Consider the following 18,346-nt stretch of genomic DNA (forward strand, 5'->3'; position numbering starts at 1 on the left):
TGGATAGACTTTTCTTAATTATCATGGAACCATGGCCTGAATATCATTCAGAATCAAGGCAATATAAACTCGTTGATAACCACTATATTATTGCACTACCACAATCCTACTCAATGATTTGGTCAGTTATGTAGCAATTATTTTAATGAATTATAGTTAAATTTTCAAATGCACTAGAATATGGAAAATACTTTCTTGCAAATATAAATATTTGATATTACAACATGCACTGTTTCTTTATACCTTATTATAGCTATATACAATGTGGAATTTATAGTAGCATGGGTATCAGCTTGGTTTTGTAAGTATTTCAGATTAAAATCTGAAGTTACACTATTTTGTTCTGTGTAGTTTGCACAAAACTGTGCAAAGCTGTGATCACTCATTTAGGTAAGTGGCTGTATTTGAATATGTGTTCTCAAAGTAGATAAATGTACAGAGTTTCAGAAATAGACAAACCCAATGTACACAGAACAAGTTTTTCTGCCCTTGAAGACTGGTGCCAGGAAAGCTGCAGAGAAAGAGAAGTTTTTATTAAAAAGCAAGTAAACTAGAATAGAAGCAGAGAGGGAGTCAGCACATACTAAGTATAGAAATATTTAAAGATCATAAATATGCTAAAATAACTCACTGCTAAAATAACTATACAAAGTAATGTTATGCTAAATATGTTGCTTACTAAAAACAATTAAATACTGAAACCAGTAGTAAAACTGGTTTAAGTGGACAATTGTTAAGAAAATCAGTAGGGTACTTCTAATTATATTATGGTCTCCAGGCCTTGAGACCAAGCAATACTCTAATGGATTGAAATAGGAATTATGCATTTAGCACCTCCAGGTGATTATTAATTTTAAATATCACACAATAAGTATTTCACATAAACTGATAGGACATGATTGGGGCAGGTGGCATCCTGCAAATAAATGTTATGGTGTGTAAATTCAATTCATGTTTAAATTCAATTGTATGTTTGTTTTATCAGAAATCACTTGAAACACTATAAACAACCTAGTCACTTCTGTCAATAGGAGCAGCTGCATCTAGTTCCTTAAGAACTTTGCCACACAATCCTGCATGGCTAGGAATGCAACCACTCAGCATATATGCTTAAGTATTAAGGATAAAAGCAATACAAGTAATAAGCCAGTAATACGCTGTACTGAGTCAACAGTCTCCCAGGTAGTGTAGTATATGATGAAAATTGAGTGAGAAGCAACTTGGACAAAATAATTTCAAAGACAACTAAAGAAAATGCTTGGAGGAACTTCAGCCTTTCTTCCAATATTTAGACTACTCCAGCATGGCACGCAGACTGAACATGTCTGACCATGCACATTCAAAAATCAACAGCTGCCAAGAAGCAAAAAAACTCCTTCTGTCTTTCTATAATGGATATAGAATTGGCTGTCTTCAAGCTAGATCGCTATCCACTACTTGGCTCCACATAAATGAGTGCAAAAACCACACTTCCCACGCTAAGAACAGTCTATTTACTAAACAGCTTGAGCTAATGGGAACATAGTACACTAATGTTTGTGACTTGTTCTGCCTCTTTCACTGTATCCATCACGGTTCTCTACCAATACAAAAAGCTTTGAACAGATACATTTTTACTATTTTCTCTGGACCTCCCAGTATTCCTGGTAGCAGCCCTGATTCTCACCACCTGTTTCATTCTAACAGATCCCACGTACAAATTTGAAGGAGATGGGGGGGAGGGACAATTCTAATCAGCAAGCCCCAAATTCTGAAGCACCAGGCAGAACCCTACCACTGCTACCTTCTTCTTGTTCTGCAATAAACAACCTTTCTTGTCTTGCCCAAAGTAGAAGAATACAGCCTCCATCTCAGAGGTACTTGAGGCTGCAATTAAACTAGACTGGAAGAAATAACCTACCATCCCTTTTAAACAGATGCCATTATTTCCTGTAATCCCTGGGCAGCACTTAGATATTAGTGTAATAGGCTCTTTAGAAACTGACAGAGTAAAATTATGCTAAATAAGCAATATTTACTAGAAATTCTTCTGATCTTTCCTTAGGAATAATTGAACATTACAACTGACTCCTCAAAGGCAACAGTTCAGTTTTCAGTTCCTTTACTTCATAGGAAAAGCATTACAGAAGAGGAAAACCTTTAAATTATTACTACTGAGTTGAAATTATTCTCTTTAGATACTAATTTGTCTACCATCTCAGATGCAGTGCTGCTGCTAATCCCTCCTTTTGTGAATTTAAATTGGGAATAATTCAAGGAATGAAATAGGCTGGGTAGGTCCATAATATTTATATTTATTTTTACTTTTGGTGTAAAGTGAAAATATCTTAAACTTATTTTAAACTTGTACATATTTTTCATGCTCATACCTAAAATAAGCAGCATGAATTTTAAGCTTTATACACACGCCATTTAGGCCTAGAAAGTAATTGCTAAGTTGCGCCATAAGATATTTTTTCAAAATGGCAAATATTTCAGAACAGGGTTGTGTACTGTATACAGATCAGGGTGCTTTATTATGCAAAACCTTTAATAAGGCAACATATCACTGACCAAAAGAAGACTTAACTGGTGATACCTAAGAGCAATCACAATCATAGCAGGGTACAGTTCTCTTTTCCCTGCACCAGTTAAGACACAAGTGTCTGGGATATGGAAGTCCTTAGGCTGATTGCCGTGGTCCAGAAGAGGGCAGTGGTTTATAAACACTCTCTTGCTTGGAGAATCAGGCCTTTAATTCTATTTGAACTGCAGCACAACCACAAATTTCTCAACTGGTGAAGTCATAGAAATGGCTGCAAAGGCAGAGGATGGTTACAGACCAGCAGAAATGGGGCAGTTAACCTTTATGCCCCCAAACCACATATGTTCTACCCACTGTGATTTGGGCTGCAAAACCTGTTCTCTGCATAAATCGCAGTTCTCCCTCTTAAAGACCAGGAAAACTGAAAGACTACGTGGCTCCCTGGGCTGGCCTTGCCAAACTGGTGAGCTCCCCCTCTAAAACACTTTCTTTTGGGGGCATATTCCTCATTCAAAATCGAGGCCTTTTGTCTCCTGCGCAAGAAGAGCGGGAAGGAGAAGACGGGTGGGAAAACCCTGTCGTCTCAGAGCGCAGCACAACACACTGAGCAGTCCCTGCCCCAAGGAGCCGGCAGTGTGCATGCCGATAAGCGAGGTCAGTTGTTTCCCCCTTTCGTCCCCGCCTCAGCTCCTATCTCGCCTCCCCTCAGCTCCTTTCTCTCCCCCTCCCGCCCTACTGCGGCCGTTACGGCTCCCCTCGCACCACCCCTCCCCCACAGCGCCCCGGAGCACCCCCGCTCGGAGGCACGTCTTCCTCCCTGTTGCCACCCGCAGTGACGTCTCAGGCGGCCGCTGCCGCTCTTTCTGCTTCTCTGATTGGCCAGCCCCGCTCGCAGCGTGCCCGCCTCCGACGCGTGATTGGCGGTGGGGGGACACAGAGCGGGGGGAGGGGAGGGGAGCCCGAGCTAGCGGTGCTGAGAGGCGGCTGCGGCGCTGATGCCGGACGGGGGCAGCGCACTTATTGTCTGAGCGCGGGGTCCCGGCCACAGCGGTTCCGGGGAGGCGGGGACGCGGCACCGGGCACCGGGCACCGGGACGGGGCGGAAAGAGGAGGGGAGGGAGGCAGGGCTGGGCCGGGCCAGCTCCGGGTGTCGGCGAGCGGCGCGTGCGTGCGCGCGCGCGTGCGCGCGCGAGGGAAGAGGCGGGGGGGGCGGGGGCAGCGCGGGCACACGCGTGTGGGTGCGCGCGCGCGAGGGAAGGGAAGGCGGGAGAGGGGACGAGGGAGAGATTTTTTTTTATTATTATTATTAATCCGTTTTTCGGGCCTTTGTGGCTGCGGGGAGAGGGAGGGCCCGGGGGCAGGGAGGAGGAGGGAGGCAGCGCGGCGGCGGCGGTCGCGGCGGTCGCGGCGGTCGTTGTTGCCGCCGCCGGGAGGCGGAGGGGCCGGCAGTCCCTTTAAACTAGCGAGAGGCGCAGGCCCGGCTGGGCCCGCCCGCCGCTGCCTCCCGGCCTCGAGTTTGAGCGCGGGCGGCGGAGAGGCGCTTTGTGCGGGCGGCGCGGCGCGGCCCTTCTCCGCCAGGCCCTCGCCTCTCCGCGCCGCGCTCGGCCCGCGCCCGCCGCGGCGGGGCCTCGTCCTGCGCCTCCGCCGCGCCGTCCGGCATGAACTAGGCGGCGGGCCGCGGGGGTGCGTGCGTGTGCGGGGGGCGGCGGGGCTCGCGGGCCGCCGCGGCCCAGCGCGGGGGTTGCGCGCGCCTTGCTGCGAGTCTCCGCGTCGGAGCCGGCCCTCTCGGTCACCGCCTTGCGCCTTCGCTTCGGCTGAGGAGAGACGGGCAGAAAATGGCTAAGTCTGGAGGAGGCGGCGGTGGCGGCAGCGGGGGACTGACTTGGGTGGTAAGTTGGGGGGGGGGGGTTGTCTTCTGGTTTATTCTGTTGTTTGTTTTTTTTTTCCTTAATTTCTTTCTGTGTCCCTTGTGTGTGGAAAGAGCGCGGGTTCGTTTGTAAACGAGGAGGAAGAAACTGACGGCTGACATGAAAGGGGAAGCTCTGTAGAGCCACTTGGAGAAGGGGTAGAGGGCAAAGGTGGCCTGGGCTTGTGGGAGGTTGCAGCTCTGGGGGGCTCACCAGGGTGCTCGGGACTGTAGCGAAAAGGTGGGTCTGGGAGCATGCAGTGGGAAGGGGCCTAAACACCCCCAGTGTTGGAGGTGGTCAGTCAGTAGAGGGGTTTTGGGGAGTGACTGTCCTGCAAAGCGAAGTGTGGGATGTCTGTCGCCCCGTAGATATTGTAGCTACTGCTTCTTGATACTAGAGCAAAATTAAATCTTTCTGGGTTACCAGAGGGGTTATGTGTTGATCCCAGCCTCTTTCCCAACTGTCTGAAAAGACAAAAGCTGACGTTCATAAGTTTTGGAGATGGGTAATGAGGAGGCTCTCAGAGGCATTTGTGGGGTAACTTCATTATCTCCCAAAAGTTTTGCCTCTGTGACAGGGTTGAGAAGTTTCTTGCTGCTTTTCATAGGTTGTCAGAAGTAATAAGATTTGAGTGTGTGCAGGTGATAACTGACTCTAGAACTGGTGAGTCACTTTGAGAAGTTTTAAAGTCCTTTGAGAGTATTAACCTTGATGTGTGGTGTAGAGGGATGCTGTCCTAGTCTGTAGTAATAGTGGATGCTCTCTAGTTTTGGCAAGACCTCAGGAATGAGGAGCAGAGATCACCTGAAGAGATCTGGTTCAACCAATCAATAACTTCCCTGCCTTTCTGTTGTTCAGTATAGAGTTCAGAATAGGGTGACTTCTTTAATATGGTTAAGCAGAAAAGACAGTGCATCTATGCTTTATGGAGTTAGGAACTTTAAGTCCCATTAAAGAGGATAATGGCAAGCTTCTTCAGTTTTGTCTTTCTACATCTTTGAGTTGTTCAAAAGGGTTGTGAATAGCATTATTGAGGTGAATAAATCCTGTGTATACTGATAGTGGACTATTATTATAGTTGTAATAATTATTGCATTCTATGTTAGTAAATTTCTTTTTTATTCTAAGAAGCTGGAAGCATGAAAAGGTATATAAAAGTGAGCAAGTTTCTGGGTGTGCCACTTGAAATTAGACAGTTTAGATATGGGAACAGCCTAAGTAGAGAAGCTAAAATTATCATCCTTTCCTCCCTGCAGTGCTATGTGATCTTTATCAACTACAGTCTTTGGATAGCTCTTCAGAATTAAGATTTTTACAGGCTATGTTGGACCAAGTAATTGAAAGTTTTACAGCTCATATAGAAAACTGCAGAATGAAGTGTGAAAATCCCAGTGCCTACTTTTAATGAAAGTTATTCTTAAAAGTAATGGGAATGAAAGTATGGTGAGTCAACAGTTTCCTACAGCTGGAAGTAATCTGATTCTTCATTCTGTAAAAGCAGAAAATATTAAAGTATCTCTGTCATTTCAGAGTACTTGTAGAGAATTAGAATTTAGTTAAAACTCAGTTTTAACTCTGTTCAGAAGATGTCTTGGGGCTTTGTTTCTCTCTCTCATGTGTCTTTTAAATGCTGCCGATTCTAGGCCTGGCTTCTGGGCCAGTTCCTAACACCACACCTGTTGAGTGGCAGCTGTAGATCACTGGCATATAGAAGAGCGATGTTGTTGTGGCACTAAAATGGATGGGGTAGTGGCTAGAAATTAGTTTAGTATGCTGGGCTAAAAAGATGTTGGTTCAGGTGATGGTTCATGAGTAGATCTGTTACACTGGCCTTGAGGATGAGAGAAGTATAGAGCTAGTGACAGTAACAGTTTCAGCTTTCTGATTTTAACCTGCTCGCCCCATATCTGTTGGATACGTAAGTACTTGCTCTTTCGTTACGAAGTTCTTTTGAAAGTATCTTTGATTTATTTTTATTTTTATTATTATTATTTTTTTAAGACTTCTCATTAGTGTGAACCATAAGGGGTGATTTGGGGTGATGTTTTTTTTCTGCTGATAGTTGTTTCATTTTAGGATGATATGAGTTAAACAATTGAAGGGTAACAGAAATAAGTCTAGTTCAAAAGATGGGGAAACATTTAAAAATTGGTGCGATATTAATTTATGTCTTAAACTACCAGATTCTATAGATGTAATCTGGTGCCCACATCTTACTAAAGAGCTGTCTGTATAATTTCAGCTTTGGATATGACTTTAAATAACTTTCTTGTTGGTAGCTTCAACTAACTAGGAAAGAATTATTTACAGTTTTGAAGGAGGAAAGGTATTCCATAAGGTACAGAATTTACCTTAGAGTGGATTTCATACTGAGAAGTCATACAAGCATCAGTATATACCTACTTTTACTTTTAGAAGCAAGATATTAATGGAATGCTTATGGAAATAAACAGCAAATTGTCTGTGTTTTCAGCTACCTTTTATGGAACTATGATGCTCTTTCAGGCTTTCTAATGTAACATAACTAGCAAAGGTTAGCTGATAAGTTGGAACAACTATCAGTTGACTGGGAAGCATGAGAGAATAAACCTTTTAAAATGTTTATTACAAAAATCATATCATAGTGTAACTGAAAATAAGCCAGGATAATCTGTAATTTACAAACTATAGTAGTTATTTTTTGAGAATTTTTTTTTTTTCCCCCTGCCTGGCTTAACTTTTTTGAGTCAAACTCCCCAATGCCCATAGTAATTCTGTAACAGTTGGTAAAAGGTGGAGTTCTGACCAACAGATTGATATTAAGTACTTTTTTTGTGGATGATTTCCAAAGATCACCTACAAATGTGTTAAGCTATATTATGAGTTAGTTTCCAAAGCATCGGTTCATAACTAGAGAAGCTACCATTGCTAAAGAATAATGGCAGTTTCTAATGCTAGAAAAACTTCTTTTGAACAAAAGTCATTCTTATCTTCAGCCTTTCAGTGGGTTTAGGAACTACTGAAAATGAGCTGTCATAATAGTACAGTAATAGTATATATATATATATTTTTAATATGCCTTGTGTAGTGAAAGTGAAGTTTTGACATTTGAAGTAACACTGTGAAGAGTGTTAACTCTAATAGAGTGGTAATGCCCATGAAGCTGTTGAAGAATGTTGGGAAACAGCAAGTACACATGCTCCATCAGTTACTTGTGGTAATGTTTTCAAGGTTTTCTCCTCAACCTGAAGAGCTACGTATGCTACATATGAAAGCTGAAACTCTTGAAAATAACTGAAGACTTTCAACACCATTACCATTCTCTAGTACTTCAGTGAAAAGCTGGGACTGTTCAGCCTGAAGAAGAGAAGGAAAAGGGGGGAGAAATCTTATCAGTGTGTGTAAATATCCCATGGGTGGGTGTAAAGAAGATGGAGCCAGACTCTTCTCAGTGGTGCCCACTTGACAATCAGGAGGCAATGGGCACAAACTGAAACACAGGAAGTTCTCTCTGAACATAAGGAAAAACTTCTTTACTGTGAGGATAACAGAGCATTGGAACAAATTGCCTGGAGAGGTTGTGGAGTCTGCATCCTTGGAGATGTTCAAAAGCCATCTGGACACAATTCTGGGCAACGTGCTGTGGGTGAATCTGCCTGAGCAGGGGGATTGGCCTCGATCTCCAGAGGTCCCGTCTAACCCCAACTATTTTGTGATTCCGTGAATCTAGTCGTGTAGGCTGGCAGAGTTCTGCCTGATTAGCACACTGTCTTAGAGGTGAACCAAGTACAAATAATTCTTCTGTACTTACTCAATTAAAAAGCAGAGTTTGTGGTTGAAGCTCCTGCTCCTGATTTCTCTAGACTCCCCTTGCCTACATAGTCCCAGATTAAAGCTCAGAATTATCTTTCTGTTCTTTCCATTTCTCTGGCTGGATCAGACCTTCAGCTGTTTCTCTCCTAGCTGAAGTTAGGCCTGAAACACAAGTTGCAAAGTGCATATACTGTTAGTTACTTTCTTATCTTTCCTTTGATATATTGTGGTGTCTACAGAAGGGGGGGGGGGAAGGACAACCTCTACTGAGAGTTTTTTTTCAGTGTTTCTGCCTGACTTTTTATAAGAATCTGTTTTTTATTTTGTTATTGTGCTGGACAAGAGAAAAGTGTTTTGTTTTTTGATTTGTACTGTGTTGTATAATGAAAGGGAGGTTTGATATGAAATAGATGTCCCAGTATACTACTATTTCATTAAATATAATGCAGTTTATAGGTTTGGGAGCTACGTAGCATCTCAAAAATTGAAAGGAAGCTGCATTCCCTTCTGCTCGTTGAACTTCTGATTTTGTTCTCCTTGATGAGTAAGAAGGTTGTGTTGCAAAGATGTCTTACTCTCCTGCATATTCTAGCATTATAGAAAAATGTCTGTGGTGTGATTTGGCCAGTTGGACACTAGCTCTGAAGAGGGATTCATTAGGTGTTACAGCTTGCCTGCCAGAAAAGGAAGTTGTCACCTGTTTTCTCTATCTTCCCCACCATGACAGAGTGGAAAAACTTTTCCGGTTTGGTCTAGTTTTGTGCTTGTTAGAGTGCTGAATAATGCAGGGTCAGAGAAGTAACTGAGGTGACACTAGGCAGAGGCTGGGTGCTGGAAGGAGATCAGGGCTACATCTTTGTGATTACAACTGAGCCAGTCTTGCAGCCTAATAATATGCAACTTCATTGTGTGTACTCTGATCTGGAAGAAAATTTGTTGTAGTTTAGGTGAAAGAGTGCTGAAGCCAGAGGAAGATTTCCAAAGTTATTGATTACAATTTAGTTCCCACTTCTATGTAATGAACTCTAGGAAAGAATTTGTGTCTCTTTCTTTTGGGGGGAAATCAGTGCACAATGCATGGAGGATTACTTTAAGTTTGGGGGGGGGGGAGGTTATATTCATGTATGTGTCCTCTTTGAATGTTCTGTCTGGCTAGATTTGTGTGTGTATACATATAATTTCCATGCCAACTGTTCTGTATTAAAGGTGAACTAGGAAATTACTTTGGGCAGGTAAGCAACCTTACACCCCCCCCCCAAAAAAAAACAAAAAAAAAACCTCTGGTAGATTTTACTTAAAAACAAATCAAAAATCACTGTAAAGGAGAGAGGAGTAGGGGGAAGAGGAAGAGAGGAAGGACCTGGAAATGAAAACTGGTATTTGGGAATCTTAATTTTCCTCAACATGAATCATTTAAAACAGTAAAGTTCTTGCAAGTCATCCACAAAGAAAATATTATTCTGCTCTGTATAGGTGGTTTGCAAGCTTTCAAAAGCAGACTGAGCAAAAATTGTTCTTGTTCTAAACATGGATAACTGTGTGAAGAAGCCTATGTTGGAAAATGTGTGCTTGGAGACTTAGTGGTTCCCTCTCAAGTACATATAGTGAAGCCCAAGTATTTTGGAAGAACATATTTTAATAAAAATGTTCTAAATTTCAATATTGAATATTAAGACATATAAAATGTTTTAAAATAACTTCAAAAATAAATAAGTGTTCTAATTCAAAATATAAGTTTAACAACCTTTGAAGGTATAATGATTAGAAATACCAAAAGTATGTTGTCCTTATAAATGTGGCAAAAATAATTCCTCAGAAGTAATGAGTTACTATTTAAAACTGTAGTTAAAGTGATAGGCCAGCTCTTTATTTGTAGTAGCCTTTTGTACAGAAAATGTGTTCTTAACGTTTTCTTCAGGTAGTTCAGTAATGAGTGCAGAAAAAGCTGATGTGAAAAACAGGGAAGGTTTTTTCTAATCAGTGAGGATCAGATCTGCTAGCTTTAAAATCTTGTCTGATATGATCGCAGATGCTTTTACTTTTATGAATGGGTCCTTTTAAAATTATGTTTTGAAGTCCATGTTGTTAAACTTCTATTATATCAGCATATCTAGTTTAATTTAATAAAAGTATTTTTAAAATGATGTTGTGTGCATCTTAATACAGTTCCAATTTACATATAAATGCAGTTTGGCACTGAAAGTAAATTAAAGTGCAACTTTTAATTTTTTACTTTGTTAAAATAAAATCTGAATATTTGTTACCTTATGCATCTAAGCAAGTCTTTTTTTCTGCAAGAAAGAAGAAAGGGGCATTAACAAAGCTAGTGTAAAGACTGCTTAAGTTAGAAATTGTTCGAAAGGTTTTAGATCTAAACATCAGATCTAAATTTTCCTTTGTTAGGCATAATTTTAAAAGATATCTTAAAAGGATGCAAAAGATAATTGAATTGTTTGATCCAGTATGTGTGCTCTTCCTGATTTGTGAGGTTGAACTGCAAATGAGATACTAAGCACAGGAAGCTGTGTATCATGAAGAGGTACTGATTTCTTGCACTCTTTTGCTGAATGAGTGGGGCTGGTTAGACTGAGGCTTCTTGTTCCTTGCTTAAGATGTTTGTATAGTTGTGAGGAAAACAGATATATGGAAAAACTGGACAAATGTCTGCTGTAGTGAAGTGCCAGAAACTCAGTCCAGCTTTATCAAGCTGTGAAAGAATCTTCAAGGAAAGAGCAAGGAACAGTATTTTCTTGTCATGACAGAACTGCAGGAATTGGGGGGAAAAAAAAAAAAATCTGTTATCTTATAAATCAAAAGAAGCCAAGATAGAAAAAGAAGAAAAATCTTGCAACCAAGAGACTTAATATGTATCATTTCTATAAGAATAGTTAGGATTCCAGCATCAGTCTCCAAACAGAGCATCTTTACCTGTGACAAATTGGTAGTGTGTGAGCTTCACTGGAGAAATTGCAAAGCAGTTATTCAATCTCTGATAGCTCTGGAGTATTTTGGCTTTTTTGGGAAGATATAGTAGTAGTGCATGAACACTTCCATTTTATATTTATTTCCTTAGTATTTGTGTACCCATGATGCAAATAAACAAGCATGGTAAGGTGTGTAGGGAAAAAATAACCTCTTTTATTAGACCAGCTGATGTAGTTGGAGGGGAGTGTGTGTCAGACATTCTCACGCTTGTGGCAATTCAGGGTTTTGCCTGTGTGCATCAGGGGTAGCATTTTTCATCATACACTAGTGATGCTCGCTTAAAGTCTTTTCCACCACCATACTACACAGTGAGCTCTCTAGTGGGGTTAGATCATGATGCAGCTGTAGGAATGTGATGGTTATATGAAATCTTTGAAACCTATTCAGACTGAAGGTCAGATCTATCAGTTTACCTTTTCCTTTTAAAGTAATCTTTGCAATTTGCAATTTCAATGTACTGAAGAGTAGAAGAATACTTTCTCGACCACCAAGAAAACTGGTAATTTGTACCAGAAATTCCATTGCTTCAGAATTAGTTGATCAGCTAAAACCTCCAAACTTGATGTTTGTCAGGCTCACTCAAGCTTTATGGTACAAAGACATCCAGATGAGAACTCTATCACAGTGGAAAAATGTGTGACAAAAGTAAACAGTTAAAAATTTAGAATGAGGCTGGTAGTAATTCAGTTGTACAGAGCAGTTAAATGTGTCTTGCTGCACAGGTTGATCATCCTGAGCAGTGTTAAGGAAAGAGGAAACTTTCATTAGAAAAGGTCTTGAAACATGAGACTTCTTAGGGGTTTGCCATAGCCCTTTCCCATATGCCTGCCAGCCAACCTTCATTCATGTTGCATTTAGCAAGTTGTTTGTGACCTTTGCATTGTCAGTCTTTCTCTCTGGGAATGCTACAGTGGTATAATCTTTGTGCAAGAAAATCTAGGACCTTTTTCTGTTATAGGAATATATAGGTAATAATAGTTACACAGTGTAGCTGTAAAGGTGACAGGAAGAGGGGCTATTCCAAGTTGGCCAGGATTATACTGGAAGGAAGTTTCCTGTTGCTGATCTCTGAGCAGTGGAGCTCTGTGGGAATGGTGTGGGAAGCTTACCCAGAAGAGTAATGGCTGGCTGTGGTCTTGTTGCTGTAGCTGTTCTGGTAATTGCACACATCATATGTCATGTGCATGTAAACATTAGCATTTTCTTTATACTGAGATGTACAATCTATGCATGTTTTGGAAATGCATGAAGAACATTGTCGCTCTTTAAACTTGTTACTTTGTTTAAGTTTTTGAAACTGAAACTCAAATTTCTAGTAAGAGGAAATGTGGGCCAGTAAAAGTGTTTAGATGAGCATTGTCTTTAAAGGATGTTGGGCTAAAATTTAGTCTTATTGCATGTGACTGACACCTTTTGCCTTTGAATACAGTGAAAATTTCCTTTTCTTCAGAACAGTGTAGCTGAAGACTAGTCTGAACTGTTGCCCCATAAAGTTCCGTTCAGTCTACCTTCAGAACCATTTCAGCCAGAACTACCTTTTTTGCTGTGGCTAACCTTATGACAGAGATAAGTGGAACAGCAGTCTCTGTGGTCGTAAAGAGTTGATGTGCTTAGACTGAGTCCCGAGGTCACATGGCTCTGAGAAGGTATCCTCAAACTTTCACTGGTGTCCAGTTGGGCAAATGGTGTCCATTTCTGCATAAAAGACAATTTTATTTTACTGGTACATTACAAAATCATAACCAAGAGACCATCTAAAAGTGTGAGATATTTCCTCCAAGAGATTGCAACCTGAGACCCTGAACCTGACAAATGAATGTTTAAATGAACAATGACAAGAGTCATTAAAATGGTTTTGGTGGGGCATTATAATGATCAAAAATATCTGTGGGTCACTTGGTAAAACTACCTTTAAGAGCTAAGAATAAATGGTTAAAAATAATACAAGTGGAAGAGGTTGGAAGAATAGAAGTACATATTTTTCTGGTCAGGCACAAGGTAGTATACACCTGTAGTGGTTCATAGTATCTTTTTTTTTTTTTTTTTGAGCAGCGGTTCTTCGACAGTTACTTCAGTTACTTTAGCGTAAGTTTAATAGGTTTAACTTAAGAAACAGTATAAATCCTTCTGTCAAACAAAATTTCTTAAAAAAAAAATCCCTGCTAATAAGAGACAAAATATGAATTAATCATTTCTCTTATTTCCCAAGTCCGTGTTTCAATGGCTTGGATAACCCTTAGTGCCTTTTCTAAAGCTAGTATAGGATATTGGACTGTAAAATTAAAACCAAAAAAAAACCCTAAAAAACTAAAAGAAAAAAAAAAATTGTTCATTCCCAGAGTGGCACGTATGGGTTTTTTCCCACAATCACAAATCCTCTCTGTTGTTTGTTGCTTGTTTTCTTTTCTTTTTTATTTGAAAGATATGGATATAGTAGCTGTTATTAACAGGACAGTTGTTGAACTGAAGGACCAAAGCTCTTAACGTGTGGCAGTAAGGGTTTCTGAACCAATATTAGCAAGGTTGGTTAAACTAGTGCGTAAAATCTGCTGATGGTTGCTGTCCTTTAAATTTGACTGATTAATTTTTTTTTTTTTTCCGGGCATATCAGAAACAGATTCAAGCAAACAGTTGTCCACTGGTACTTGTACACTGTGGTAATTCAGACATGCCTGGCCTTCATTCTGTGATTTTTATATCTCGGCAAATGGAAAATGCTAATTATATCCTGCAAACAATCTGAGATATGGTTAAGGAGTTGTCTGTCACGTAGGAGTTTTTTGTAATGATATTGTTCTTGTCATGTAGTTACACACAAGTTCTTCCTGATATTTTGCCTTATGTGTTCAAAACAAGTGTGCATTGTAACTGACATGGGTAAACATTAAAAAGATCAAGGATATGGGAAAAGCTGAGGTAGGAAGTGGTGTTGCCAGATGCTAATGAAGGTACTGACATGAAAACTTTATGTTAACTTCCTGATTTCTTGGGTAGTGGGGACATCTCTTTGTGCTGGCTGCTGAGACAGTGGGCCAAACAGATCTCTGAACTATGCATTCTACATGTGTTTTCTGGAAACATCAGTAATGAAGGGGTAATGGGAAGATAGTTTGCAATTTACTTATACTGAACTATCATTAAAATTGTGTGTGCTAAAGTCTATTTTAAGGACATCTGCTCATCCTAATGTGGTGAGTCTTCTCCATGTTGAATTGAACTAATGAATTTTTTGATGTCAGCAGTCAAGATTTTATGAGCATACAAAGTCAAGCTAGCTGTTGTATATGTATAGTTTTCTTGCAACTTCCAGAATTAGGCTACGAGTGAACAATAGTTGACTTACCAAAGTCAGCAGTGTTAGAAGGAATTGCTTTTCTTTTTATACTTTTTATTGAAGGTTGAAGAATTTTTAATGTGCTGGTTTACAGGCAAAGATGCAAATACTTAGCTTCATTCAATGGTTCCAAGCATGGCAACTCTAAGAATCTGTAGGAAAACTTTTTAAAATAGTCTTTAAAATTTGACATGAAAAAAATTCCTTTAGAGTCACGATCAGGTTTTTTTCTTCCCTGTCTCTGAATCTTAACTGGAAAAATAAGAGATTCTTTAAAAAAAATTAATGTGTTACCAAAGAATCCATAGATTTATCACTTTTTGATACTGGGTGAATAATATGAAAACTTAATATTGGAATAGGGCTTGTCTGTGCATACAGACATTTCATAGACACATACAAAATTTAAAATTCAGTTAAGTTGTAATTGTGCATGGGCAGACATTAGAAACTTCCTTTTAAAGAAAATAATAAAGATCAGGATCTGATGTACTGCTGATTTTATCCAAACTTGTGCCAAATAAAGCAGAACTGTTGCTGTAGAAACTTAAATATAAATGATTTCATATTTAAACAATATATGTAATTTTCTGGTTAGAACTAATTATAGTGAACATACGTACTTGCACAAAAATGATGTTCTTCACTTTTCAAATATTTCATGGAGAATGCAACTACTATACCATGCACTAAAAATCCTAAAATAAGAATGGTGATGCTTTTATTCTTTTGTTTCATGTAGCTATACTTCACAATTCAACAATGGGAAGATGAAGCTATATAATTCTAAGAATGTGGTTTCATGTTGCAGCTAAGCAATCTAATCATTATCTGCTGAAAAGTATGTTTTGGCTTCTCCCAACTGTATGTTTCTGCCTTTTTCCTTGCACCAGCAGCAGCATTTATGTGATTCTGCAGCACGCTTGTTCAAGAAAATAAACCAGTGGAAAACTGATCACTTCCAGGGGATGGGAAATGGGGGGAAGGCTCCGTTTGCTGCTTGAACTGGCTTATTCTGAGGTCAGTTTGATTCCACTGTATGGAGTGAAAGAAGCAGAAGATAGCGTGAGGAAGGATGGAATTTTCCCTTTCAGAAGCAATTAACTGTTGCGAATATCTGTAACAGGGAAACCTTACCATCCTCAAGCTACTCTGTAACTGAATCATCATAACAAACTCCATGTGCTTTCAGAGTCTGGAGAAAATCGTGCAAAGCAGGAGATGAAAACTTTCATTTATTTTTAATTCCTATATTTTTAAACTTGTTAATCTAGGCTAGCATCAGACTGGTTCTGGGTGAGTTTGCTGGGGACTCTTTCCTTACATTAGCTTTGAGGAGGCTGCAATAAAGAGATTCAGTTCATATTACTAATGGTGTGCAATGATCTATGCAAATTTGCTGTGGTAACAGGGAACTGTTACTTTTGTGTGTTTTCATCTTGGCAGGAGAGCCAACCATTTGTTAAACACAGCAGGAGAGTGGTTTCTTTTGAAACTCCCTCCAGTTTTGTTTTCATGGTGGGAGGTATTCTCAGTCAGAGTTTTCTTGGGGAAAATTGCAAAATGTTCAGGTAACAATTTTAGTCATCTATTCTTTTCAAGGCAAGAAGAAACCATTATGATCTAACATGTAACACCATACTACACACATACACAAGTGTATGTTGCTGATAAAACTACACACTAATTTCTGTACTGCCCCTACAACTTTTTGTTTTGAGGTATATCTTACCTCTTTCAGAAGAGCTAGTTTTGTTTTGAACAGTAAGTGGTAGAAGATCTACCTCATCCCTAGGTTCCTTTACTTAATTAACCTCTCTAGGCTTTACAGCTTAATTACAGTCAAGATTTATTGTCCTGTCCCACTAAATGCGCTTATTCTACATTTTATTTAAGGGAATGTAGGACACTGCCATGTGCATTTCTGAATTCTTATGTCCCAGGGCTGCATTTGCTTTTCAGGAGAACCATCCTGGCAGCTACCTGCCTGTAGGAGTTTTAGGAAGGTTAAGGCAGAAAAATACAAAGCCAAAGGGAAAATTCCTTCTCTCAGTCACATATTGACATGTCTTCTCTGTTCATCTCTGATTGTCTTCCAGTCTAGTACAGGTGCCCTTTTTCCCACCTAGTAGAAAAATGGGAGACGTGTTTGAAACATTGGGGCTCATTAGAAACCTAAGTAGCTTGTGCTGAAGAGGGAAAAAGCTAGCTGGAAGATTGATGTGTGTCATGGGCATGGAAGCAAGGTTTTTTGTTATGGAGTGATGTATTCTCTGTTGAATGCAACATGTTCGAGAAACCTCTTTAACTAGTGCAGTAGGAATACTAGTCTAGTTCTTACCTTGTTTTTTCTTCTATTTCAAATCTTCAGGTGTCTCAGTCTGTTTTCACTTTTTTTGCCCTGAGCACAGTCATTAGGACAAACATCGAAAAGGCCAAAATCACAACATCAACCTCTCTTCATCAACCTCAACTTGTATTGTAGTTTAGTCTGCCTAGTCATTCTTTATTTCCCATATGTATTCTTTCTTTAGCAGTTTACAGAGTGTGGAGGTGGGAAGGATGGGGTCTAATACAGGATTAACTCAATTTAAGTTGGGAAAAATAATACATTTTCCAGGATTTATAACTTGATATTTTTGCATCAATGTGGACTTCAATTACATAAGGAAAATTAAATCTTCTGCTTAAAAGTAAAGCATGAGACTAAAGAGATATAACCCAGTTAAGGCAACATCAAAACTGATGACAAAACTATACCCATCTTTGTTCTAGAAACAGATTATTTTCTTCTATTTAGAAACTGAGTTAAGGAATAGCTTTTCTTTGAGGCTGCCAAAACTGTCCAGTTCAAACATGTCCTTTGATCTAGCTTGTTGAAGTACAACTGTTGCGGCACAAGTAACCAAACTCAGCATGGTGACTCAACATGACTTCAAAACGCAAAGGAAGACCACATGACCCATTTTTTGCCCCAAAAAGGCAATAAAAATCCATGACATCATGCAGATGTCATATATGCTCTGTTACAAGCAGAAATTTCAAAGGGAACACTGTAAAGAGAAAAAATTTGCAAATGTAAAGGAAGAAGATGCCAAAACCAAATATGTGAATTCTGAGGTTCAAAGTAGACAGTGAATGTTTTGCTGCCACACTGTAGTCTATTAAAGTCTAACTAGGTTCTGACTCTGAGAAGACAACAGGAAAGAATGACTATAGCATGGAAACAGTACTAGATAAATTTATAGAAAAAAAACAACTCCAAAACTGAAACTCTGCAATCATTTATGCTTGTAATGTTCCCTTTTCTGTTGTTAAATATTCAGTTTCTCAAGCAATGATAATCTGTGTTGGGCAGACTGAAAGGGAAAGGTTTTCTATGTACGGATGTTTGTTGGCTTGAGGACAAAACTTGCAAAAAATCCTACCGGAGAAAGCAGTTACTGTAATAAGATGCTTATGATAGTGTACACAATAAGCTTTTGATGTAGTAAACTGAGCACCATGTGCTATCCATTCAGAATCAAAAAGCTTTCCATTAGAGTTACCACTACTCTGTGTAAGAGTCTAAAATGCTAGCTACATTTGAACTCATGATCTAAAGAGTAACTGTGTGTCTATAAAGAAAGATGCACAGTGCAAAGTGTTACAGCATTCTAAACTACTTAAGGATGGTCATCTTAGTGACTAAATGTATGTGAAGATGATACCTTTGATCCAAATATTTCAATGATGTGTTTGCCATCAACCTGGAGGCTGGCTGAAAGGCAAAAATCTGCAAAACCTCGTGTCATATGTCGCAGG

At 39.7% G+C, this 18,346-nt stretch overlaps 1 protein-coding gene across 3 annotated transcripts in view; it reads left to right on the top strand.

Annotated features, from left to right (window-relative positions):
- The first annotated feature begins 4,231 nt into the window (after positions 1–4,231).
- TOP2B (DNA topoisomerase II beta) overlaps positions 4,232–18,346 on the top strand; it is a 76,946-nt gene continuing 62,831 nt past the window's right edge. For 2 of the 3 annotated variants that reach the window (XM_067291494.1, XM_067291495.1), the window contains exon 1: positions 4,234–4,413. In XM_067291494.1, coding sequence (XP_067147595.1) covers positions 4,360–4,413 — 54 coding nt within the window. In that variant the 5' untranslated portion in view covers positions 4,234–4,359. Of the gene's footprint in view, positions 4,414–18,346 lie in introns of all 3 variants that reach the window. The other variant, XM_067291496.1, reaches the window with a different exon arrangement.

The sequence above is a fragment of the Apteryx mantelli genome, chromosome 2, assembly GCF_036417845.1.
Source record: "Apteryx mantelli isolate bAptMan1 chromosome 2, bAptMan1.hap1, whole genome shotgun sequence".
Classification (NCBI taxonomy): Eukaryota; Metazoa; Chordata; class Aves; order Apterygiformes; family Apterygidae; genus Apteryx; species Apteryx mantelli.